At 42.9% G+C, this 27,172-nt stretch overlaps 1 protein-coding gene across 1 annotated transcript; it reads right to left on the bottom strand.

Annotated features, from left to right (window-relative positions):
- Positions 1-2,114: 2,114 nt before the first annotated feature.
- Positions 2,115-2,329, bottom strand: VC83_07198 (uncharacterized protein; the record flags this gene model as incomplete). Its single annotated transcript, XM_024470775.1, has 2 exons — positions 2,115-2,187; positions 2,229-2,329. The coding sequence occupies 2 exons, from the start codon at positions 2,327-2,329 to the stop codon at positions 2,115-2,117; spliced, it is 174 nt and encodes a 57-aa protein (XP_024321830.1).
- Between the last annotated feature and the right edge of the window lie 24,843 nt (positions 2,330-27,172).

Here is a 27,172-nt window from a genome sequence, read left to right on the forward strand (position 1 = left end):
TACTTGATCCTCATGGAATTCGCATCTTTCTGGCTTGAGTGTCATACTGACATTCGTTGCACTCAGTTTGCTATCAAACTCAAGAGCAAACTTGGAAATCTCCTCCTCAAACCTACAAGTCACTATATTTTGGCTTATCACACCAACAACAAGAGCAATACTACTCAACGATTGCTACAACCATCTATGATTCATTACACGTCATCACTCCTTAGTTACTGGGCCGATATTACCACATAGCATATCTCTACAACCCTCTATGATTCATTACATGACATCACTCATACTACCACATGATATATCTCTACCAACTAGAGGCCTAGGAGCATGAACGATAGCTCTAAAAGCTCCTATGAACCTCTATGATTCATTACACGTCATCGCTCTTTAGTTACCCACAAGATTGGTTAAGTTATGACATAATTTGTCTATGACATAATTTGTCTATGACATAATTTGTCTATGACATAATTTGTCTATGACATAATTTGTCTATAGGGGTACTCTGACCTTGGACCTCCTTTTACTTCCTATAGGCTACGAACCTAAGAGATGGTTCTATGGGATTCTCTTACGTCGACTACAGTTACCAAGCCTGGTAAGTCATGGAAAGTCTTGGAAAATGAGAGAACTACACTCCTTTAGCATAAATAGGATTGCCCTTTTCTTAAGAAAGGGCAAGCAGACAATACAGTAAATTGACTATCACATACTTCCACGTCTTTTCTAAGCTTCCAAGCATTGATCTTGTTATTCTTTGTTTCTGAAAAGTCAGTGAGGTGCTAACCTCTGACTTATCCCTGAGTTCTCAGACTCAACATTTGTTACAACTTGTCTAAACCACTCCACTACATCATACACCTGATTGCTGCGTTGTGGAATAGTCTAAGCTACGACCCTTTGGCTCTTCTCTTCCCCTACTTTCGAACAGTAAAGGCTTTACATCCTACAAAACGAGTATGGTTTGTGGATGATAATGTAAGTCTTCATTTGAAGGCTCACCGATCATTGGAAGATTATATGAGGAAGTAGGGAATCTATAGAGTGAAATTTTGGCCTCCAAACTCTCCCGATTTGCACCCTATTGAAAATGCCTTTGATTATCTCAAGGATCAGGTTGACAGCTATACACCATTAAACGGAGGGAAGTTTGAGAGAGCTCATGCACGGGTATTTCTTGAGGAAGAATGGGGGAAAAAAATGGATGAGAAATCTACACAATTATGTGCTTCGTTTAAGGACAAGTTGGAGCGGTGTATTGCAGTCAATGGGGGGAACAACTTTCGTGGGTAGATCAATAGTACGAGTAGAGAGAGTATAGTATGTACATGCATTTTCTCCAAGTACTTACACGCCCCTTATTACGCACAGACCCTGTGGAAACTTTTGGGCCGCACGAGTAACTCGAGTAATTCAAGGGTATCATAAGTATTTGTGCTAACCCTGGCTCTCGCACCAACACACCTACCAACACCTCCCCTGCTCCGACACCGCCAAAGCCCACGCCGCCTCCCCACCCACACCCCAACGGCATCATCGTTATTCGGGCACATCTTGCAAACATCACATCACGCACTTCCCATCTATCATGGGCGGAGGTTAGCGAGCGAGAGAGCGCGTGGTGGTGACGTGGGAGATGAGCTGGGAGGGTTTAGGTGGGGGGTCTGTGAGTAACTTCCTAACTTCCAGCAAGATAGGGGGCAGTAAGCTGTAATTGGAGGCTATTGAATGGAGTAGCTGGTGTGGGCGGAGAATGGCTATCGACGGGTGGTGGATGGGGTTACCGAATGTGCTATAGCAATATTGGGCTTGGCGGCGTACGTGCGGGATGGGATGGATGCTACATCCAGCCCGCCTCTGTCTCCGTATCATATCATATCGTATCATATCGTATCATAATATCATATCATATGATATGATATGATATCATAATATCATACCATACCATACCATACCATACCATATCATATCATAATATCATACCATACCATACCATATCATATCATATCATATCATATCATATCATATCATATCATATCATAATATCATACCATACCATACCATATCATAATATCATACCATATCATAATATCATATCATATCATAATATCATATCATATCATATCAGGCATGTAGTTCGGTATGGTATCCAGCAAGTAGCTGGTATCAAGGAAGTATTCTTGCCTGCTGGTGGAGCTGTCAGATGGCCTCCTCGGTCTTCAGCTTACGCGCGGAGTGCTGATTGGGCGCCACGGGATTTATGGTTAACGCGGTGTGCGCGTGGCCAGGTCGTTCGTGTTCGTGATGATGATGCCGCCGTCCCGTCCATGGCTTGGCTTGTGTTGCTTACCATTACCAACAGAAGGAAGGAGGATCCCCAGCCACACCGTCCACGCATATCACCATCATCACCTCCGTACATATCCAAGAACATACTTCTCTACTCTCCCATGCCTACCATCACCCTCCACCCTCCACCCTCGTCCCTCTTCCCTCTTCCCTCTTCCCTCTTCCCTCTTCCCTCTTCCCTCTTCCCTCTTCCCTCGTCCCTCTTCCCTCTTCCCTCTTCCCTCTTCCCTCTTCCCTCTTCCCTCTTCCCTCTTCTACTCTCCCATGCCTACCATCACCCTCCACCCTCCACCCTCGTCCCTCTTCCCTCTTCCCTCTTCCCTCTTCCCTCTTCCCTCTTCCCTCTTCCCTCTTCCCTCTTCCCTCGTCCCTCTTCCCTCTTCCCTCTTCCCTCTTCCCTCTTCCCTCTTCCCTCTTCCCTCTTCCCTCTTCCCTCTTCCCTCTTCCCTCTTCCCTCTTCCCTCTTCCCTCTTCCCTCTTCCCTCTTCCCTCTTCCCTCTTCCCTCTTCCCTCTTCCCTCTTCCCTCTCTTCCCTCTTCCCTTCCCCCTCGCTCCCTCCCAAAACAGGCAGCCATCCCCGCGCGCATACGCAAAAAAAAAAAAAAAAAGCTTGGCCTGCCAAGCATTCTGCCACTTAGTTAAGAATCATGCTTAAATGGGGCGAAAAGGGGGTGGGGCGTGCCAAGTACAGTGCGCGCTGCTGAGAAAAACCGTGGCCAGAGGGAGAGGGAGGGGAGAGGGGGGGCTGAAACGGCGGCGCGGTTTCGTCTTACTTGATGGAGGGAGGGAGGGGAGGGGAGAGGATTTGTCGTGATGGGCGATGCGGGATGGTGATTTGCTTGTAGCTTGTGTGGTCTTTGTTGGAGTGTGGAGATGGGGAGACATCTACGTAGATGCGGATACGTTGGGGATGGCAGGGGGGCCGAAGATGGAGGGGGGCCGAAGATGGATGTCTTACTGGCGAAGTCGCACCCGAGGAATAGGATTTGTTGGTGCCAGACAGGGTTCGTATTCCTATATTCCCATTTTCCCACTCATCAGTTCCAATTCCAATTTTTCTTTCTCTCTCTCTTTTTACATTTTCCCCCATTCTGCCCTGTGTTCTTGTCCCCTCCCTCCTGTGGCGGCTCGGCGGTAGGCTGGGCGGGCTTGGACATTTTATTATTATTATTATTATTATTATTTTGGGTAGGGGGCGGTTGGGTCTTGGCTTGTGTGGTTCGGCGTCAGACAGGCGCGGCGATTTCGGTGATTTTTTTGGGCAGGGGGACGCGGGAGAGGGGAAGGGCCGAATGGGTAAATGGAACCGGACTGGCGGGTTGTTGGATGGGTGGATGCTATATTGAGGACGGCAGAGGAGGGTGAAGTGGAAGTTGCGAGCTTGTTGGGTGGGTGGATTGTGACATTTGTAGTGGTAGATGGAGTATCTCCGAGGAGAGGACAGTGGTCTACGTGGATTACTCTATCTTACAGTTCCAAGTAGAGTTTCTTGTATGAATGATGCCGAATGAGCAGCGTCCCGCGTACTTTATTTACTGTAAGCTCAAATGTAAGCTGTAGCTGTAACTTGTAATTTATGTACTCGGCCCAACTCAGGCCCTGTACCGTACATGTACGCGCAGTACCTCCACCTCCCCAAGTACCCATCCCTCCGATCACCCTCCCCTGTAACTGTATGGGGAGATTGCCTGGGCATATCTGGGCGGAGATGAATGTACGTTGTAGGAAGGGGAGTTGTTGGTTGTTGGTTGTTGGTTGTTGGCAGCCTCATACAGCCGATGATGCATGAAGTATTGCGATGCTTGAAGGGGAGAAGGCATGAAGGTGTCGTATGCAGCTACAAATAGACCATAAGGCGGAAGGAGATGCATCGGAGGAGACCTGAGGGAGCATCTGAGGGAATATAGGAGGAGACCTGAGGGAATATCGGAGGGAATATAAGTGAGAGGTTAGGATAGTATAGGCGCATAAGTAGAGTATGTATAGTATAGATTGTAGTACAGTCAAACCCCTGTTATAACGATGTATTCTGTCCACCATTTCACTATCGTTATAACCAGTATATCGCTGTAACCAAAATAGAATATATTATGTAATCCATGTATCTAATGTCCCCTGAACTAATGATGCCTGCTGAATGCCCTCAACTGCTGATTCCAACCGCTCTAGTGTCCGTAAATAAGCAGAAGAAAGAGATTGAGATTCTTGGCTTTCAGCAAATCCAATCAATATATGAAGAGCTTGTTTAGCATCAGCCATTGAGTACATGGGCTGTGGAAGCTGATCATCGTCTTCAATCACTTTGAGTAGTCGGTAAACCTAAATGCTCTTGTAGCACTTCTTGTAAAACCTCATCTTCTCCTACATTCTGCTCATTCTCTCCATCGTCATCTTCGTCAACAGGGTTAAGAAAATTTGCAACTGACATAGCGTCTTGTATATTTCCTGCTTCCATAACCTTTTTATATAGCTCTGTAACTTCATGAGGCATAATTGGAGTAGGAAGTGAAATAGGCGAAGAGACAAGTGTTGATTTGCGAAAGCAATTGTAGATTGTAGTATTTGTAATTTCGTTATTCCAACTTCGTAAGATCCAACGGATTGCAAGGTGTAGATTCATTGATGATAGAGGATCTACATTTGAGTCGAAGGATTGTAAGATATATTGTAGCCAATGTCGCCAGTAGTAAGCTTTGCAATTCTGAATAATCCCTTGATCAAGAGGCTGGTAGCGACTTGTACTATTAGCAGGTAGCCAACATATTCGAATATTTGATGGAGGAGGATAAAGCTCAATTGCAGTATAATGGGCAGAGAAGTTGTCCATTGTAAGAAGAACTTGTCGTGTTGTGCCAATATGCTGATAAAAAGCTTGAAGCCACTCTGTCATAATGTATTCATCCAAGCTTTCTTATTCCACCGCCATTGCCCTCCCATTGTATGAACTGATACAAATCGCAAAGCGCGTGGTGTTTTAGCTTTGCCAATGAACCAGACTGGAAATCAATCTGTGCCAGTTGCATTGACACAAAAGACAAGAGAGATCCGAGACTTGTCTTTCTTTAAACCAGCTTGATGTTGTGATGAGAGACCTGGAGAGAGCATCATCATCCAATAAAGGCCACTCTCATCCATGTTGTAGATATCCTCCTCTTGATATTCCCCTGCCACAGTTTGTAAGGCTCTCATTTCCTCTTCTGTAGAAGCTGGGATAGATAAAGCTTCTCCGTGTCAAACTTTTAATGATATCTTAAAGCGCTTCTTAAATCCCTCAAGCCATCCAATGCTGAACTCTGGGACTGGCTTGCCAGAGTGTTGTGGAAACTGGCGCCAGATATCTCTTGCCTTTGTTTGCAGAAGCTCTCCAGTTGTAAATCCCCCTCTTGCTTCAATACGCTGCTGCCATGCAAACAGAACCTTCTCTAAGTCAGGCCAGAAGCCTTCTCGAAGTCGCACGCCTTGTGGTGTATTATTCTCGTCGAGGTGGGAGAAGTGTAGACTTAAGGATTCAGAAACAGTTTGTGATTGTATTCGTGGAGGAACCATTCGATGCATTGCTTCTGTGTAGGCTTTGGGTGCTGTCGATGTGCCCAGCGACGAAGGGCACGCCTTTGTTCTAATGTAATACTGTGCCTCTGGCTCATGATCCTAAGAATACGTCAAACTGGATATAACAATAATCGGGTGGAACTGTAACGATTATTGTAGTATCGTAAGTTGTGTCGAAATAGAATTGGTTCCGAAAAATATATCGCTATATCAAAAATATCGTATCCAGGATCATTATAACAGGGGTTTGACTGTATTACAGTAGAGTCTCGATAAGACGATATTCAATTAGACGATATATACAATATGTAGGAATTGCTATGCAGAAGCCAATTATATCTGAGACAATCTGACTAAATCGACTTGCATGGGCTACAGCCCATAGAGATTGGTCATGGAACGAGTGGAATAGGATACTTTGGACTGACGAGACCTGGATTACGGGTGGGCGTCATACTCGTACGTGGGTTACCCAAAAACTAGGGGAAACTTACGACGATTCATGTGTTGTTGACTGAGTGCAACGGAAGAGGAGAGAAAGGGCCCCTTTTACTATGTAATTTACTCATATATCTCTAGGGGTTGGATGCTTTGGGCCTGCTTTTCCGGTGGTCTTGGAAAGGGTCCCACGCTCTTTTGGGAGAAGGAATATGGCAAAATAGGGGCTGAGTCCTATATGGCTCATACTGTCCCCCTAATCCACAGTTGGCTACGCCTACACCCCGGCCTTACATTGATGCAAGATGGGGCTCCAGGTCACCGAGCAGGTACTACAATGGAGGAGTTGAGATCCTGTGGGATTTACCCTATAGAATGGCCCGCATTCTCACCGGATCTTAACCCAATTCCACTTGAGCGTTCCATATTAGTTCCTGACTGTGAAAATGAGTTCCTTCTCTGTCGCCAGTGCCGGCTGAGTATCAGTCTGATGCTTTAGAGCTGCCGCCCCTTATTCTGATGACGCATGTGCCTCTAAGAGTTCAATTACCTGAGTCTACATCAATCCTCTTTTCGAAAGGGCTATTCTACCATACTTTATTAGATACAATAGCTGCTAGAATCCAATACCAATGCCTTCAAACTGATTATAGCTATATGCTGAGCCAGCTACTAAAGAGCCAGACGACAAGTAATCTTTGGAAGCATCTTAAGAAGATGCAGCCATCTGTGCATACAGAATACGAGAAGCTATCCTCCTCAATTAGAAGCTTGTTGTAATGCTGACTTCTAAACGATAGAAGACACAGAGGTTTCTTGCGTAAGGTTGACTTGACAGAGGAGGCAGGGGATTAAACACAAAGGCTTTCCAAGTAACACATTACAGTATTGTAAAGAATACTATATTGAGTTGAGCATGAAGCTCCTATCTAAGGAAATACTATCTACTTATATAGTGGCATCGTGCCAAAGGGATATCCGTGGATAACATGGATAACATAATATCCATGATATCCAATGTTATCCATCACCTGATATTCCGTGGATCGCTGTGGATAACATGGATAACATAATATCCAAGATATCCAATGTTATCCATCACATGACATTCCGTGGATCGCTGTGGATAACATGGATAACATAATATCCATGATATCCAATGTTATCCATCACGTGAGGTTGCAGCCGTAAGCGCTAGCCATAGCACTACACTTAGCCGTAACACTTGTTAACGCCGTCTGCTTCTGCTTCTGCTTCTGCTTCTGCTTCTGCTTCTGCTTCTGCTTTTTTCCAGCCCCGCCAAGCACCCAGTAACGCACCAAGCTTGTCAAAATATAGAGAGCTTGTTGTACTCTCTTTTGTGGTATCAAATAACCTACCACTACGCCTTGTGGAAAGCCACTCATTCCGGCAATTGGTTCATCATCTAAACCCTACAGTTTTGACAGTTAGTAGAACTATGATCGGACAGCATCTATATCATCTATTCTGCTATCATAAAGCATGGCTTCAAGTAGAATTACAACAACATATTATAAGCAGTGGACGACTTGCAATAACGACAGATACTTGGTCTGCTCGAAACTATTCTGAGTACGCAGCAGTTACCAGTGTTCGGCGGGTACCACTTGGGGCATATACCCGGAGCTTCACGGGTAGAGTAGGTAGGTAGGTAGGATGTCACGGGTAGGTATGGGTATATACCCGGGTAGATGAGGCTCTGCTATAAAATTGTTGTGCAGAAAAGTAGAAATGAGGCTAATAATAACTATGATAATGGGTTGTGAGAATCTGTTATGATAATGTACTATACTGTCGCAGCCCCTATTCCTCCCACTCATTATCTCCATCGCCCTCGCTGTCGTCACCTTCTGGGAGTGCACCCCAATCCCGTAGGCAGAGTAAATATCTCACAGTTGAAGGCGACAGCCGGTTCCGCTTCTTAGTGATTATGTCGCTGCCATTACTAAATACCCGCTCTGATGCAGCAGATGTTGCTGAAATTGCAAGATGGTCTCTTGCAATTTGCGCAACAATTGGATACATATACTGCTTTGATAACCAGTATTTGAGAATGTCTGTCTGTTGGCCTGGCCGTGGTTCAAGTACCCACCTCTTCCACTCAGGTTCTTGAAATGAGGTTCCTTGCGCAGCATATAACATCGTCAGAATCAGTCTCATGCACTGCTGCATTAGCTAATTCCGTCTGCTGCTCAATTCTCTCAGTGTCAAGATGATATTGACGGGTCTTATACTTTGTAAAGACATCTTGAAAGTGTGCTCTTACTCGGTTCCTTTTACTTGCCTCACCACTTCTTGGCCACAAGCTTGTAAAGACCTCAAGATTCATTCTTGGATCACAAATTGTAGCTACACTTAGGTGGCTATACTGCTGGTTTGTTGTAAGAGTATAATACTCATTTAGCTTGTGAAGTGCTGTGTTGCATGCTATCCCAATTGTAGACTGCTTGCCTACTTTCTTTAGCATATGATTAAGCTTGTTAATCATTTTTAAATACTGTGGAATAGCGTAGTTAAGAGCAGGGTATGTGCTAGCTTGTAGCTTCTGCGAAGGGCATAAGAAGATAATGAAAAATAGCTCAAGCTCTTTAATCGTTGACCAGTCATCAGCATTAAGAGCAATATCTCTCATGCTAATATCACACTGCTGCGATGCACAGATAGCTGTAATTGGCACTCGTAGCTTTGTTGCAGATTCAAGCATCTTATATGTTGAATTCCAGTGGACTGGCATATCAAGTGATAATTGCTGTACTTTAAGGCCTGCTACCATTGTTTGCTTCTGTAGAGCGTCCTTCCATAACCGGCGATTCTGAAACACATAGATATGTCTCCGAAGCTTGGCAAGTGTATTCATAACTTCTGTACGATAATCAACAGTGCGTGGGATTCGCGGAGCACCTTGCTCACACCAATATGTCTCTGCCTCTGCTGAAGGGTCTGCTTTAAGCGTCTTTAAAGCATGTTGAACAGCGATATTAATAATGTGTGCAATACAACGTACATCGCCTTCCTTGACAGTGAATGTCCATGGCTGTTGCGTATAAGTTGAATGATTGCTAGCTAAGCGCTCGTACTCAGCAAGCATAACAGTGTTAGCTGACGCATTATCTCGTGTGCATGTAAAGATAGCACCTGTAATCCCCATGTCATCTGTAACGGCATATAATTGGCTTGCAAGATATTCACCGCTGTGAATTGGCTCTTTCAGATGAATCACATCTAGCAGATTTGACTTCTGCTGCCACTTGCTATTAATCCAATGTGCTGTTACTGCAGAGTATTCAGTGTAGTTGCGTGCAGACCACGAGTCAGTAGTTAAGCATATCCGGCCTCCATTTGCAATATGAGAATGAAGTTCTGCTTGTAACTGAGCATGGCATAGTGAGAACCGCCTTTGAAGGTCGCAGTGTAGCATTCTAGCAGATACTGACAAAGTAATAGGGCTTAAGAATTGAATAATTTGACGAAAAGATAGACTATCAAGAAGGCGTAATGACAGATTGTTTGATACTACAAATTGGAGCAGTAAATCTCTATACTTTGATGCATTGACTGGCTGCTTAGCCATTGTCTTCTTTAGCTCAAAGAATGATGAGCTACTTGACGGACTTGATGCTGCTTGTAGCTGGTCATTCTTTCTCATGGTAAATGAGATTTGCGGGTGCTTTTGGGTGTAGTGCTTCCATAAGTTGCCAGTTGATTTATCCGAGAATACCAATGGCTGCGGTGAGTATCCGCAGTCTGGCTGGTTACAGATAACCCGAATAGTTGGTGGTGTAGCATCCAACAGTGTACGCCTATATAGATTCTTAACAAATAGCGGTGAGGAGCTTGGTGGAAGCATTGTGCATGGCGTCTGGAGACAGAGCAACGGAATAAGAGTAGGTAAGGTTGGCTCATTAACCTCATCAAGGCCAATGTCATCAAGGCCAATAGGCACATCTGATAATGATGAGTCGCTCATTGTGTGTTATGGCATGCACATTACGAGCATATCACAACTATATTCAAGACGTTAGATTCTGAATACTTGGCAAGGCTTGGCATATACCCGGGTATATACCTACCTACTTGAAATACCTGGGTAGTTTCTCAGAAAAAAAAAGGTAGGTATATACCCGGGTATATACCCAGATACGCTGGGTATATACCTACCCGTGCCGAACACTGGCAGTTACAGTACACTGGATAAATGATAATTGGCAAATGAGAAATGAGAAATACTATACTTGACGTTATACACCTTCAGGAGCCAATGCACTCTGGCGAATACCTTGCCAAACAGATGATACATGTAACGGATGATTATAGTATTACTCCTGCGATCTTTACAGTTACAAGAGATAATGCATCTACAAATACAACTATGCTATTAGAATATGAGAAACTGGCATCGGTGCAACCTATTACCCTGAAACAACCATGGGCTTTTACAGCGAAAGCAGGAGACGTACGCTGTATTGGGCATATTATCAACATTGCTGTTCAAGCTACTTTAGCTTCCTTAAAGGCAACGCCTGACAAAATGGTAGAGGCATACCGGCTTGAGGTTGGGGCTGCGCGAATACCAACTACTATTGAAAACGAAATCGTGACTGTTCTTGCCAAGCTCCAGCATCATATATATGTATTTCGGAACCGCCGTGGATAAAAAGATGCCTCGAAGAATCAGTGTAAAGCTGAAGGTATTAAAGTCCATCAGTTGACACTTGATATGCCAGTCCGCTGGAGCTCAACTTACCAAATGATCGATATGGCTTTAAAGCTTCAGGTTTCGATTACAGCTTTATGCGCATCACAGCAACTTAATATTAGTATGAGGGATATCACTTTAACAGCAATAGATTGGGCTACGTTACATGACTTATTAAAGCTATTCTCTATCTTTATCCGCCCAACTGAGAAGCTACAGGGCTCTTCTTATCCAACTCTTAACTATGCTGTTCCGCAGTATATGAGAATGATCAAGAAGCTTGAAGATATGAGAAGTGAGCTACCAGAATGAAGCCCAATTGCTAATGCTACTTCGATTGCATTAAAGAAGCTTAATGATTACTATACTCTAGCTACAAATCAGCAACAGAGTCACTCTACAATTGCTACAATTTGTGATCCTCGGTATAATTTCAACATTTTCAATATCATATGGAAAGACAGTACACAATCGATCAAAAAGAACAGGGCAAAGGCACAGTGGCAGGACTGCTTCTACCGATATTCAGGCTGCGAGTCTGATATTCGAGCACAAATGTTATTAATAGTATTGAAGATGAGGATCTAGATCCAGAGCAGCAAGCTATGAGTATCGATATAGACTCAGAATACGTATCGCAAAGCCATCACGATACTGAGCCAGAATGGAAGTGATGGATGAAGGAGCCAACAGTTGGTAGGAACACAGATATTCTCAAATATTGGCAGAGTAAGCAATTCCAATATCCGTTGATTGCTTCTATAGCAAAGGACCACCTAGCTATTCCAGCTACCTCAGCGGACTCGGAACGAGTATTTAGTGTTGGCGGTGATATGATCACAAAGAAACAGAACAGATTATCACCAGCTACACTTAGATATCTACTTTGCTTACGGAATTGGGGTATTATACCACAAGACGACGACAAGGACAGTGGTGACGATGCAGATAATGATAGTTAGAATAGTAAATACAGCCAATTTCTATTTTATATGCGAGTACTACTCACGGTATTCAAGTACCAGTATACAAATACTGGTACTCGAGCTTCAATTTTGAGTACTCTACTCGAGGATGCTCGAGTAGTACTCGGAGTGGTATTCAGGCAACACTGTATTTGATAGTGCGATATTTTTCTCAGAACCGATTGATTTTACATACAATATACGATATTCATGATATCGCTCCAATTCCTCAAAACATCATCTTATTGTGATACCTTTCTGCAATCTGTACTATAATATATGATATTTTTGAAGCCTTTAATACTCAATATGCCATGAAAACAACAAATCCACATACACTAGGGACAAGCCCTACGTGCATGGGTCTTTAAACAAACTCCTCAGCCTTCTGCTGTAAGAATTCTCCACTTGTTACACCTCCCTGTTCTTTGATTTGGAGTTGCCAATTGAATAGAACTGCCTCACGATCTGGCCCGTTTCCGGTTCGTATGCGCGCTGACTGTCCAGGGCTCTCATAGTTGTCAATAGACTCGAAATGAGCTGCGAGAGACTCAGAGACAGTGGACTGTCCTATTCGTTGGCTGTAATTATCATAGAACCATGTAATACAGGCTTTTGAAGATTGCCTCAATATTCACAACGTCCTTGCCCTGAGTTTACGGAGGTAATGTTCATAAGTTTTGTATGTGGGTCCGGGCATGGGCCCCTGTGTAGGCTGGCTTGGCAATTTAGGCTGAAGTATCGATTTATTCCCACGCGTTACACGTTAGGAACGAGAGGATTGAATTCTGTAAAATAAAGAGTAGAGTAGGTACCTAATTAACTATATAAAACTATACTATAAGCCTAGTACTCCGTGTGCATACCATTAGCAGCAATTACAGCTGCCATGCATACAGGCATACTGTCAAGGAGAGCATCCAGCTCTTCTTGCCCAACTTTCTCCCATGATTCTGCAACAGCTGCACGGAGCTGATTATAGGACATATATTCTGGATAGTTGTCCTGTAGATAATTCTTCATGATATTCCACACCCTCTAAAGCTTCAATTATCTATTCTATTCTACGCCCAGTTACCCCTCATTGCCAAGGGCTTGGCAGTATTTGGAGTATTCAGAGTAGTACTCGGCAAGTCCCTGAGTACTCAAAAATATCACCCGAGTACAGTAGTACTTGGGGACTCACCGAGTACTACTCACAGTAAGTACTACTCGGGCAATCTGACCTCCGTTGCAGAGTTGGTGGCCCCTGGCAAGCATATTGAGCCTGCCGTACTGTGCAGCCTACATTGTCTGCTATTTCCTGAAACTCCCAATTGAGGGAGTGAAGGACTGCACACCGAAGCCGCTCATCGCGAGTAAGGTGAGGCATTGTAGTTGTTGAAGGAGTATATATTTCCTACATACAAATTTATATATAGTAAAACATTTTACGCGTTTAAAAGATACTTGCAAGCCTACACGTACCCATGCTCTTTCCCCTGTACAGTCCCCAATTTTCTCCAGATCCAGATACAAAACTTAGAACATTACCTCCGTAGTGTCGGCTGGCTTCAAAAGTTCAAACAGTGACATCATATTCAGGATTACCGTCGACACTGAGAGCTTGGCTCTGTTCCTGAGACTGCAGAAGATGAAATGAAAGGCCTACATACAATTGCTAGCGAATATAACGATGAGGATATATACAATATGGACGAGGCTACACTCTATTGGAGGATGACACCTTCTCATGGACTTGCTACACAACTATGGCCTGGTTTAAAGAAGTACAAGGCTCATCTATCTCTCAATTTTGCTACAAGTGCAACTGGGAGTGATAGATTACGTGTGTGGATCATTGGAAAGAGCAAAACACCAAGAGCACTACAAAATATAAGTGTTTCTACAATGGGAGGAGAGTGAAGGTGGAATAAGAAGGCCTGGATGAATACAACTGTGATGTCTAAATGACTTCAAGCCTTCTATAATCACATTGGAACAACTTGTTCAGTCCTTATAACAATGGATAACTTCTATGCACACCTTACAGCCATTGAATTTACACCACCTCCTCCTAATATACGAATATGTTGGCTTCCAAAGAACTTGACAAGTCGATTTCAACCTTTAGATCAATGAATTATACAAAGCTTCAAGTCTCATTATAGATGGCAGTGGCTCTCATATATGCTCGAGTGTTATAACAATAACCAGGACCCTAGGGAATCAATGGATTTACACCTAGCTATTCGTTGGATTCTAAGAAGTTGGAATAACTACGTCTCAAATACAACAATCTACAACTGTTTCCGGAAGTCAACTCTAGTTACAACTCCTATATCACTTCCTATTGCAATTGATTCTTCGAATATCACAAGTCTTTATGAGCAAGTTAAAAGAGCTGCGAATATACAAGATATTATGGCAATTTCGAGCTTCCTAAATCTGGTTAAGAACAAGAGTTAGAGGCAGAGAGTGAACAAGGATCAGTAGATCCTGAGGAGATCTTACAGGATGTGATAACAGAGCATCTTGGCTTACAGACAATTGATGAAGATGAGGAAGAAGAGGCGCAGCCTAACAGGCCAAAACGCTCAATACAAGAGGCTAAGTACAAGTGGTAATTAAGTTTGCTGAGGGTCGAGATAATGTGAAAACAGCTCATTTGAGAGCAATTGAACGACTACAGCAGGAGTTAGAGGCCCTACATGTAAATAGCCGTATTCAAAGCACCTTACATGGGCTAGAGAGTTTGAGATGCTTATAAATGCTTTTAAATATATCTATATAGCATATTCTAGAATCTATAATCTAGGTATATATAGAGTCTTTAATCCCTCCTTAACTAACTTTTTTATTAAAACAAAAGCAACAATAACAACACTTTATAAACCTTTATTTATAGCTTTACTACTAGACCCTTGTTGAAAAGAAATAGGGATAAGTAAGCTACATTATACACAACAAGATGAATATAAAGCTATAGAAGCTGTAGAAGAAGTATATCAAAGGTATGTTTATATATTATATTTTTAAATTATATACTAATATGTTAATAGAGTAACGTACATGTATAGCGAAAGTGCCAAACAAGCGAAAGCGCCAAAATTATCTACCCTCACGACAAACATTGCGATAAATCTACCACAACATTAGAAATCAATTGAAACTACTCGGAGTCCTCTTCCTCAGAGGTGTCTATTACAATCTGACACGTGCGCGCATTGTGCCCAGTCTCACCACACTTGCCACAGCGACGGGCACGGGTTTCTTCCCTTGGCTTCCGACCACGGCTTGCCCTTATTTCCTGCTCTACCTGCTGCACAACATCCCTCTCATCCTGTAGCTCTTGCGCCCCTTGTTGACTAAGTGATCCTCCTTGCTGTAGTCGTGTTTTCCTAGCTCTCCGGCGCTTGCTTAGTACTTCATTTGCCTGTCGTAGGTTTTGGTTCTCTCCCTTTAGCAGTGCTAATTGATGCATTATTTGCGATGCACCCTTTGTAAACTGGTCAACAGCTGCATAGATTGAGGTTGGAGAGCTATTTTGATGGCGTGAAATCCGAGTTTTAATAAATGTAGACTGTGACATAGCTTCAATTGGGTTGTTTGGTGTCTGAGAAACCCAAGGTTGAGCAGTACCTGGGCGGGAGCTTGGAGGCGTTGGTGTCCTTAACTTAAGATCAAGTGTAGATATCACTCTCTCAGGGTCAAATGGAAGAAGCCCTGCCCCTCGGAACCCGCCTCGAATGTTACTTTCCGTCATTGTAGTGTTCAATGCAGCGTGGAAGGCAGGAAAGAAGTCATCCTTTGTAATATGAGAAATATGAGCCTGCATCATATCTTCAATTTGCCGACCATAGGCCTGCTTTAACGGGCCGAAACAGCCAACATCAAGTGGCTGGAGTAGATGAGAAGAGTGAGCAGGCATACAAAGCGTAATAATGTTGTGTTCCTTGCAGTACTCCTCAAACTCATCTGAGTGGTGGCTCTCATGACCATCAAGGACTAACAAGCGATAACCACCAACACTCCGGGCCTTTGTATGCTTCTCAAAGTGCTGAATCCAATCCATGCCTCTCTCGTTTGTAGTCCAGCCATTTTCAGTAACAGAAATCACCCAATCGCTTGAAAATCCACTATTCTCATACCAAGATGTAAGGTGGTTTTTGCCTGCAACAATGATAAATGGTGGTACTGCCCAACCTTGAGAACTAACGCCTTGGATTACTGTAACCCATTCCCGATTACCAGGCTGTACCTTCTTTGCTTTTGCCTGCCCGTCTGAGCTTGTTACAACCATAGCAGTTGAGATAACGCCCATCATAAACCCAGTCTCATCAAAGTTGTAGATATCTGCTTCATCGATACCATATTTCGCAATTGTGTTACGCACAAGCTCAAACCAGCCATTAATAACTTCTGGATCTTCGCACTTAGCCCTCTGGTAGTCGTATTTGCGCTGAAAGCGTGTCTGGAGCTCTACACGCCGCTTAACAAAGTTTGAAGCCCAACGCGACCCAACGCGTGACGCGTCGCGTGTTGCAAGTAGTCGACTTGCCATATCTTCAACAACAGACAGCCGAGGAGGAAACCCTTTGGCAGCTAGGTCGAGTATATACTGAACAAGGACGGACTCCTCTAGGTTAGTTAATTTCCGTGAGTTGGCTTGGATATCACGTCGTGAAGGTACACCTTCTAGACGACGACCTAGCTTGCGGTGGTCCACAGAATAGATCCTAGCAGCAACTCGAAGGCGTAACTTTGGGTCGCTTTGCATAGCCTGGATAGCTAGCACTAATTGGCTTTCATCGTTTTTATGGGGCATGTTTTGTTGTTGAGGAATTTAACATTTAGTTGGGGGGTTTGGTCACCGCATCATTTTGGCGCTTTCGCTTGTTTGGCGCTTTCGCTATACATGTACGTTATTAAGAGAGGAATTTAATAACAAATTACCTCTAATACAACAACAACTACAACAACAAGAGAATGAGGAAGATAATTTATTAGATGATTTCGAAAGATCATTATATTCTCAAACTATAGAAGATGACTTTGAAACAGAAACTTCTATCTATTTCCAAGAACCTATTTCTCATTATAAGGTAAGCTATTAATCCTCTTTAATAATTAACTTACTAATATTATATAGATTAATCCTTAAAGACTATTAGAAAATAAATCAATCTCGATTTCCAATTCTAGCTAACATAGTTCACAAGCGACCCGTCATCCCAAGCAACCTGCCATATTTTTCTTAGCATCGTACATTTAACTTTATATCTAAATAACTTTTTTTTAAACATGACACATTCGTACGAAAAAAGAAATATGATTCTTGCACTTCAAGTGCTTCAAACAAATCCACAATTACAACTTAGTTGCGTTGCTCAAATCTATAGAGTTCCTTGTACAACATTGAACGATCAAAGAGCTGGAATTATTGCAAAGTATAATACTTTGCCAAAGTCTCGAAAATTGACAATATTAGAAGAAGTTGTCATACGACATATTCTTGAGTTAGATTCGCAAGAATTTCCTCTTCGACGCAGTGCTGTTGAAGATATGGCGAATCGATTGCTTGCAGAACGTAACAGCAGATGTGTCAGAAAGAACTAGAGCTTGAACTTCATATGATGACAACCACAACTCTGTACGAGTTTCAATCAAAAGATCAACTATTAGCGAGATCCTAATGCATATAACGTGGTTGTACACTGAGTCGTGAATGTCACCGAGTCGTGAAACTTTTTTATACCCACCACTGTAAGTGTCATACTGACATTCGTTGCACTCAGTTTGCTATCAAACTCAAGAGCAAACTTAGAAATCTCCTCCTCAAACCTACAAGTCACCATACATATCTTGGCTTATCACACCAACAACAGAAGCAATACTACTCAACGATTGCTGCAAACTCTTCTACTACATCTGTTTATGCTACATACATCACGGCATATCATTTGGACACTCATTGAACAAGTTATTAAGAAAATCTCCTCCTTAAGGGGGTGGGCCAATACTACCACATGGCATATCTCTACCAACTAGAGGCCTAGGAACATGAACGATAGCTCTAGAAGCTTCTACAACCCTCTATGATTCATTACACGTCATCGCTCCTTAGTTACCCACAAGATTGGTTAAGTTATGACATAATTTGTCTATAGGTACTCTGACCTTGGACCTCCTTTTCACTTCCTATAGGCTAGGAACCCAAGAGATGGTTCTATGGGATTCTCTTACGTTCACTACATGATTAGCAAGCTAGTTGTGGGTCGCACTTGATTTCTAATACATTTACCAAGCCTGGTTAGTCATGGAAAGTCATGGAAAATGAGAGAACTACACTCCTTTGGCATAAATAGGATTGCCCTTTCCTTAAGAAAGGGCAAGCAGACAATACAGTAAATCGACTAGCACATACTTCTACGTCTTTTCCAAGCTTCCAAGCATTGATCTTGTTATTCTCTGTTTTTTGAAAAGTCAGTGAGGTGCTAACCTCTGACTTACCCCTGAATTCTCAGACTCAACATTTGTTGCAACTTGTCTAAACCACTTCACCACATCATACACCTGATTGCTGCGTTGTGGAATAGTCTAAGCTACAACCCTTTGGCTCTGTTTCCTAAGACAGTGTGTTGTCTTAGTAAATTCATCCCTTCCTTGGGTGGCTAGATTCTCATATCTGGTGCACCCACCATTACACCTTGCCTGCTTCAAGCTTCAACTATTTCTATAGCAGCACTTCGATACTACAATGGAGGACGACCAAGCTCCTACAACTACTGCTGAACAGCAGATGCAACAACTGTTTGCCTTTATACAAACTATAGCAAACAAACTTGAGAATTTGGAAAACACCTTTCAAGCCAACACTTCAGCAACACAATCTTCAACTCAGACACATCATACAGAGCTTCCCACAGCTCCTCTGGCTATTTCGAGTACCCCAGGTGCACTTCCTAAAGTGCAAACACCAGATTTATACCATGGAGACAGGAGGAAGTTGAAGGGATTTCTTATGCAACTGGACATCTACTTCACCCTCAGGCCTCATCAGTTCACCTCAGACATTCAGAAGATCTATTTCGCTGCCAGCTACCTCCGTGGATCTGCATTCAACTTCTTTGAGCCATATCTTAGAAGACTTAGTGGCAACAACCAAAATACCACTACACCTTTGATTACCTCTTATGACCAGTTTCAAGAGGAACTTACCAGGACCTTTGGAGACATCAACGAAACTGCTACAGCAGAAAGAGAGCTACAGAAGCTATGTCAAAAGACCTCTGCTGCTCAGTATACAACAGAATTTAGGAGAATCACTTCTCACTTGACTTGGAATGAAGAAGCCTTAGTCTTCACTTACTACCAAGGGCTCAAGAGCTCTATTAAGGATGAACTCAGCAAAGAAGAACGCCCTACAACACTTCAAACGCTTATAGAGAAAGCTGTCAGACTTGATGATAGGCTTTTTGAAAGAAGAAAGGAGAAGAACCAAGACTGGCATCCAACAAGAAATTTCAACAATTACACCTCTACACCAACTGCTAAGGACTCAGCACCTGAACCTATGGACTTAGACGCCTCTATAAAGAGATCTACAGCAAATCCAGCACCTCAGCCTACAGGATACCCTCAAAAACTGAAAAGGGGTAAACTTACCCCTCAAGAAAGAAAACATAGAATGGACAACAACCTTTGTTTATACTGTGGCAAAGGGGGACACAGAATTCAGGAGTGCTATTCAGCACGGGGGAGTGCTGATTCAAAACATATAGCAGCCTCAGACACAGTCACAACTGCTATTCCTGAAAAACTTGAAAAATCCCTAGCAGGCACAACTTCAACTGAGACTATAACTTCTCCCCTAGACAACAAAGATGTGTCGATGGTGCTTTCTCAGAGTCTCACACACCTGTTAATCCCTATTAAACTCCATTTCAAACAACAGGTGTTGTCTACAAGGGCTATGATAGACTCAGGGGCAACAGGCAACTTTATATCTCAAGACCTCATCTTGACACACCAGTTACCTACAATTCCCAAACGCACTCCAGAGTTGCTCCGAGTCATTGATGGAACTCCTATCAGTTCAGGTTCCATTACCTGCAACACCCCAGTACTCAAACTTGAGATTCCCCTAGGAAAATCAACATTTTCAGACACCATCTCTTTAGATGTTATACCAATGAAGTACCCAGTCATCCTAGGTCTTCCATGGCTTCAAAGGCATGATCCAACTATCAATTGGAAGCATTTATCGCTTGGGTTTAGCTCAAATCCTGAGCTCAATACTGAAAAAACCCTTCAAGCCTCAGTTACCCCTATTCAGGTCCAAGACTCAAACTTGTCCCAGATCAAGGATTTTGACCAAACTATGGACGATATATCATCTCTGATATGGGTTAAACCTTTCCAACCTGTCCTGGAGATAGCAGCTACTTCAGATTTGGAGAAATCATCTCAGGAGGTCATTTTGCCTTTAGCATACCAAGACTACCAACATCTTTTTGACAAGGCAAAGGCATCAATTCTGCCAAAGCACCAGCCTTATGACCATGAGATACCACTCGCAGAAGGCTCAATGCCTCCCTACGGCCCTATCTACTCTCTATCTGAATTAGAGCTGAAAACTCTCAGAGAATACCTAGATGAGAACCTTAGTTCTGGCTTTATCAGACCTTCTTCCTCACCAGCAGGAGCTCCCATTCTCTTTGTCAAGAAGAAAGATGGCTCCTTGCGTCTCTGTGTTGATTATAGGGGCCTTAATGCAGTCACTGTTAAAAACAGATATGCTTTACCCCTTATCCCTGAGCTCATAGATAGGCTCTCTTCAGCAAGGATCTTTACCAAGTTAGATCTCAGGGGAGCTTATAACCTGATACGCATCAAGGAAGGTGATGAGTGGAAGACAGCATTCAGAACACGCTATGGTCATTTTGAATACCAGGTAATGCCTTTTGGGCTTGCCAATGCACCTGCTTCTTTCCAAGCTCTCATGAATGATATTCTAAGACCTTACTTGGATATCTTTGTTGTTGTCTACTTAGACGACATTCTTATATACTCTTTAGACACTCAAGAGCATGTTCTACATGTTAGACAAGTCTTAGAGAAGCTATCTCAAGCACAACTCTTTTGCAAACTTGAGAAATGTCTTTTCCATATGTCTCAAGTTGATTTCTTAGGACATAGAATTTCAACAGAAGGCATTCAGATGGACCCTGAAAAGACAAAAGCAGTACAAACGTGGCCTATTCCTTCCAGCATTAAAGAGGTTCAGTCTTTCCTTGGGTTTGCCAACTATTACAGGAGGTTTATACCAAGATATACATCCTTGGCTTTACCCCTTACTCAATTACTTCACAAGGACACTTTGTATCACTGGGATAAGACACAGCAAGATGCTTTCGATGCTCTTAAAGGAGAATTTAAAGAAGGGAAAATGTTACTACACTTTAACCCCTTGAAACCTGCCACTCTTGAGACAGATGCCTCAGATTTTGCCATTTCTGGAATCTTATACCAAGCTCCAAAAGACAAACAAGAAGAGCTACAGCCTGTGGCATTTTACTCAAGAAAGCTATCAGCAGCTGAACAAAACTATCCCATTACAGACAAGGAACTGCTTGCCATAGTATGTTCTCTAAAGCATTGGAGATGCTACCTTGAAGGGGCAAACTATCCTATCACTATTTACAGTGACCATTCAAATCTCTTGACCTTTACAACCACTAAACAGCTCAATCGACGACAAGCAAGGTGGTCTGAACAACTAGGAGGTTTTGACTTTGTTATAAAACATGTCTCAGGGGCCAAGAATCAAAGAGCAGATCTCCTCTCAAGAAGACATGACTACCAAGATTCTGCTAAAACTAGCAATACAAAGGCTCTGCTAGACTCAGCAAAGCTTATAGCAGCATCTTTAAGCAACCTTAGTACTACAGAGGACTTAGGGGTAAACTTATCCCCTCAAGACCAAGTTGCCCCCATTACCTCTTCTCAGGAACCAGAGACCTTTAAAGACTATACACCCTCAGCAACACTTCTTAAAGCATTCAAAGATGCTTACAACCATGATCCCTTTGCGAAAAGAACTTTGGAATACCTCCAGAAGAAAGGTTCCTCTCTTGAGAAAGTTGGACTACAGAATTTCTCAAAAAATCAGCATGGACTTCTCTTATTCAAGAACTATATCTATGTCCCAAGGGATAAACGATTACAGCTACACCTCCTACAGCAGTTCCATGATGCTCCAGCTGCAGGGCACTTTGGCTTTGCAAAAACTTATGAACTTCTAACAAGAAAGTTCTACTGGCCTAGTCTAAGGACTACTCTTCAAGACTATATATCTTCTTGCACTACTTGCAACTTGAACAAGCCTACACGGCAAAAGCCCTATGGCCTCTTGCAGCCTCTACCTATACCAGAACGCCCATGGGACTCCATATCCATTGACTTTATAGTCAAGTTGCCTCCTTCTATCCCAAAAGGGGGTGCTACCCCTTATGACTCTATCCTTGTGGTGGTAGAAAGGCTCACAAAAATGGCACACTTTGAGCCTTGCAATGAGACTATCACAGCTTCTGAACTTGCGTGGCTATTCCTCAAGGTGGTCTTTAAATATCATGGAATTCCTGGACACTGGATCTCAGATAGGGGAGCAGTTTTCACTTCAAACTTTTTTAAGGAGTTCTCTAAACTCTTAAACATGGAACAACGCTTCTCTACAGCTTATCACCCTCAAACAGATGGCCAGACAGAGAGAGTCAACTCTGTACTTGAACAATATCTAAGAATTTATACAAACTATGCTCAAGACAACTGGGCAGATCTTCTCCATCTTGCAGAATTTGCTTACAACAACACAGTCTCTAACACCACAAAAGAGACACCTTTCTATGCAAACTATGGTTATCACCCTAGGTTTGAAGTGGCAGAACTGAATTGTCCTGAAATTTTCAAAAACCCTTCTGCTACTGAAAGAATCATCTACCTTAAGGGCCTCCAGGACTATCTCAAGGTTCAAATACAGCGTGCACAAGACGAGCAGGCTCAGGCCTTTAACAGGGGGGTGGTTGCACCACAATTCAAAGTTGGTGATCAAGTCTTTTTGTCTAGAAGACATATCACAACTACTAGACCTTCAGACAAACTTGATACTAAAAGACTTGGACCTTTTAAGATCACAAGGACTATTGGCAAGAATGCTTTCGAGCTTGCATTACCACCTACTTGGACTATCCATAATGTCTTCCATGCATCTCTCTTGTCTAAGGCACAAGAAAGTTCCTTAAGACCACTTCAGTCTCCTCCACCTCCTGTTCTGATCTTGGATCAACCAGAATATGAAGTAGAGTCTATCCTTGACAAAAAGACACTTAGAGGTCAGGACTACTTCCTCGTTAAGTGGAAAGGCTATCATACAAGTGACAACACTTGGGAGCCTAAGAGAAATCTAAAAAATGCATCTAAGCTCATTCTAGAATTTCTTTCTAAGAAAGCCACCTGGCTAAAGGGCAAGCAGACAGCCCACAAACGTCCTTAAAAGGGGGATCATGTCATACTGACATTCGTTGCACTCAGTTTGCTATCAAACTCAAGAGCAAACTTAGAAATCTCCTCCTCAAACCTACAAGTCACCATACATATCTTGGCTTATCACACCAACAACAGAAGCAATACTACTCAACGATTGCTGCAAACTCTTCTACTACATCTGTTTATGCTACATACATCACAGCATATCATTTGGACACTCATTGAACAAGTTATTAAGAAAATCTCCTCCTTAAGGGGGTGGGCCAATACTACCACATGGCATATCTCTACCAACTAGAGGCCTAGGAACATGAACGATAGCTCTAGAAGCTTCTACAACCCTCTATGATTCATTACACGTCATCGCTCCTTAGTTACCCACAAGATTGGTTAAGTTATGACATAATTTGTCTATAGGTACTCTGACCTTGGACCTCCTTTTCACTTCCTATAGGCTAGGAACCCAAGAGATGGTTCTATGGGATTCTCTTACGTTCACTACATGATTAGCAAGCTAGTTGTGGGTCGCACTTGATTTCTAATACATTTACCAAGCCTGGTTAGTCATGGAAAGTCATGGAAAATGAGAGAACTACACTCCTTTGGCATAAATAGGATTGCCCTTTCCTTAAGAAAGGGCAAGCAGACAATACAGTAAATCGACTAGCACATACTTCTACGTCTTTTCCAAGCTTCCAAGCATTGATCTTGTTATTCTCTGTTTTTTGAAAAGTCAGTGAGGTGCTAACCTCTGACTTACCCCTGAGTTCTCAGACTCAACATTTGTTGCAACTTGTCTAAACCACTTCACCACATCATACACCTGATTGCTGCGTTGTGGAATAGTCTAAGCTACAACCCTTTGGCTCTGTTTCCTAAGACAGTGTGTTGTCTTAGTAAATTCATCCCTTCCTTGGGTGGCTAGATTCTCATATCTGGTGCACCCACCATTACAGTAAGGTATAATTAAACAACCACAACATGTATTAAAACTAAAAATCTGATGAGCTAAGTACTTCTATGACCTCCTGACAAGTTCGTGCATTATGGCCAGCCCCCCCGCAAGTGCCACAATGTCATACACCTGGTTGCCCCTCATTCCTACCAACCCCTCCAGAGCGCTTCTCGCGATTTATTTGCTCCGTAACTGCCCTTTAGGACAAATCATCATGTGCATCCCCTACAGAAAGTGCACACCCTTGACGGACACGAGACTTTTTAGCCCTCCGGCGTTTGCTAAGAGCTTCGTTTGCTGCTCGAAGGGTGCGGACTTCAGCTGACAATAAAGTCATTTCATGTGCCAAAATCTCTGTCCCTTTAGCTAATGCAGTAACAGTAGCAAAAATGGGGGTTGGCGAGCTTCCTTGGTGCCGTGCAATGCGATTTTTAACTAGAGTAGTCTGTGAGAGAGCATCTATTGGGTTGCGAGGCGTTTGAGAAACCCAAGGATCAGCGTCTATAGAGGGGGGTCCTGTAGGTGTAGGAGTCCGCAACTTGACGTCTAGCTTTGAAATGATTACTTGCGGATCAAAGGGCACTAAACCAGCTCCGCGAAATCCAGCTTTGGCGTTTTGAGTTGTTATTGACTGGTTATAAGCTGCGTGGAAAGCTATAAAAAACTCAACCTTTGTAATATGGTTTATATGAGCCTTAATAAAGGTCTCAATTTGATGCCCATACATGCGTTTAAGAACACTAAAGCACCCAACATCAAGTGGCTGAGTTAGGTGAGACGAGTGAGGAGGTAGACAGAGAGTTATGATGTTGTTTGCTTTGCAATATTCCTGAAACGCAGCTGATTCGTGACTTTCATGCCCGTCTAAAACCAACATCCGATATGGTCCTTTTGCACGACTGCAAGTATGTTTATCGAAGTGATGAAGCCATTCTAGACCTGTCTCGTTGTTGGTCCATCCATTGCTTGTTGGTTTAATTACCCAATTATGAGGAAGGCCGCCTTCAGTATACCAACTTGAAAGGTGACATTTCCCTTGAACTACTAAAAACGGAGGGATACTCCCGCCTTCAGCATTCACACAAACAATTGCTGTAGCCCATTCCCGATTGCCAGGCTAAACTGCCTTGCCTCTGCCACGTCGATCGGCGTGTGTAACAACTAAAGCTGAGCTAATAACGCCCATCATGAAGCCCGTCTCGTCAAAGTTGTAGAAATCGCAGTCTTGGATGCCGTACTTTGCTCTCATGTTCTGCACAAGTTGAAACCACGCTCCAATAAGCTCAGGATCTTCGCACAAGGCTCTTTGAAAGTCATAAACGCGATTAAAACGCGTCTTTAACTCGGGGCGGCGTTGTATAAATCGATATGCCCACCGCGTCCCAACGTGCTTTCCCCCATGCGATTCAAGGATATAATTTGCCATATCCTCCACACTAGCAGGCCGAGGCGCAAATCCTCTTGCATCCATATCCAATATATTTCGAATAATCACTTCCTCTTCTAGCTCAGTCAATTTAAGACTATTGGCTTTGGTTTCGCGTTGAGAAGGTCGGCCAGCCATTCTATCAGTAAGCGTAGAATAAGGCACTTTATATAGTATTGATGCAGACCTGCGATTAAGTGATTTACATGTTTGAAGAGCCTCAATAGCTAGAATGATTCGCGCTTCTTGGGTTTGGATTTCCATTGGTAGTTGTGGAGGAAACGCATGTTGAAGTTCGTAGGTAGCTAAGTAGGGAAAAGTTCACGACTCGGTGACATTCACGACTCGGTGTACAACCACGTTAACGCGGGTTTCAACTTGTATGAAACATGATTCACAAATATGGGATTCACCAGGAGGACATATACAACTTTGATAAGACAGGATTTTTTAATGGGCCAAAAATATCATCTAAGATGGTTGTAACGAATGCCGAACAAAAGAGCAGACCTTGTACAACACAGCAAGGTAATAGGGAATGGATTACAGTAATTCAAGGCATTAGATCATACGGATATGCGCTACTGCCATTTATTATTGTTGTAGGGAAAAACCACCTTTTGTCTTGGTACAAAAACACTTCTTTGCTGCTAGATTGGGTTATTGCTGTTATGTCAAATGGCTGGACAACAAATGAGTGAGGGCTAGATTGGATTAAACATTTCGATTAACATAGGGCTTGTTCCGTATGATCCGAACTATGTGATTTCAAAGCTTGACATTCGACTTTGTACCCCAATGCCTACGCCAACTCTACCTGTGATCTAGGAATCTAAAACTCCATGCAATGTACTTAAGACACAATCTTAATCAACATACCTTAAGGACCAGATTGTACGACATCAGAATAGTTCACCAACTTCGCTTTTACAAAGCATTGATCAGGTTGCAAAAGGTGCAGTAAGTGCAATACACGAATTGATGTTATTGCAAGAAGAAAACACTACACTTCACAAAGCAAATGATTTACTTAGTTGACATCATCATACAAAGAAACATCGATTACAAGAAGGAGGAGCAATTACTGTCGAAGCTGTCTAAGTCTTAAAGGCTCAAAGAGAGGCCAATATACAATTACAAGCTATTTGCAAGAAAGTAGGGGTTGTACGAAGCAAACTAAGCTGCAAAGTACAGTCAAATGCCGCTAAGACGATGTTCGGTTAGCAGATATATTCAATTGTGCGATA

Source organism: Pseudogymnoascus destructans (assembly GCF_001641265.1).
Source record: "Pseudogymnoascus destructans isolate 20631-21 unplaced genomic scaffold scaffold_18, whole genome shotgun sequence".
Lineage (NCBI taxonomy): Eukaryota > Fungi > Ascomycota > Leotiomycetes > Thelebolales > Thelebolaceae > Pseudogymnoascus > Pseudogymnoascus destructans.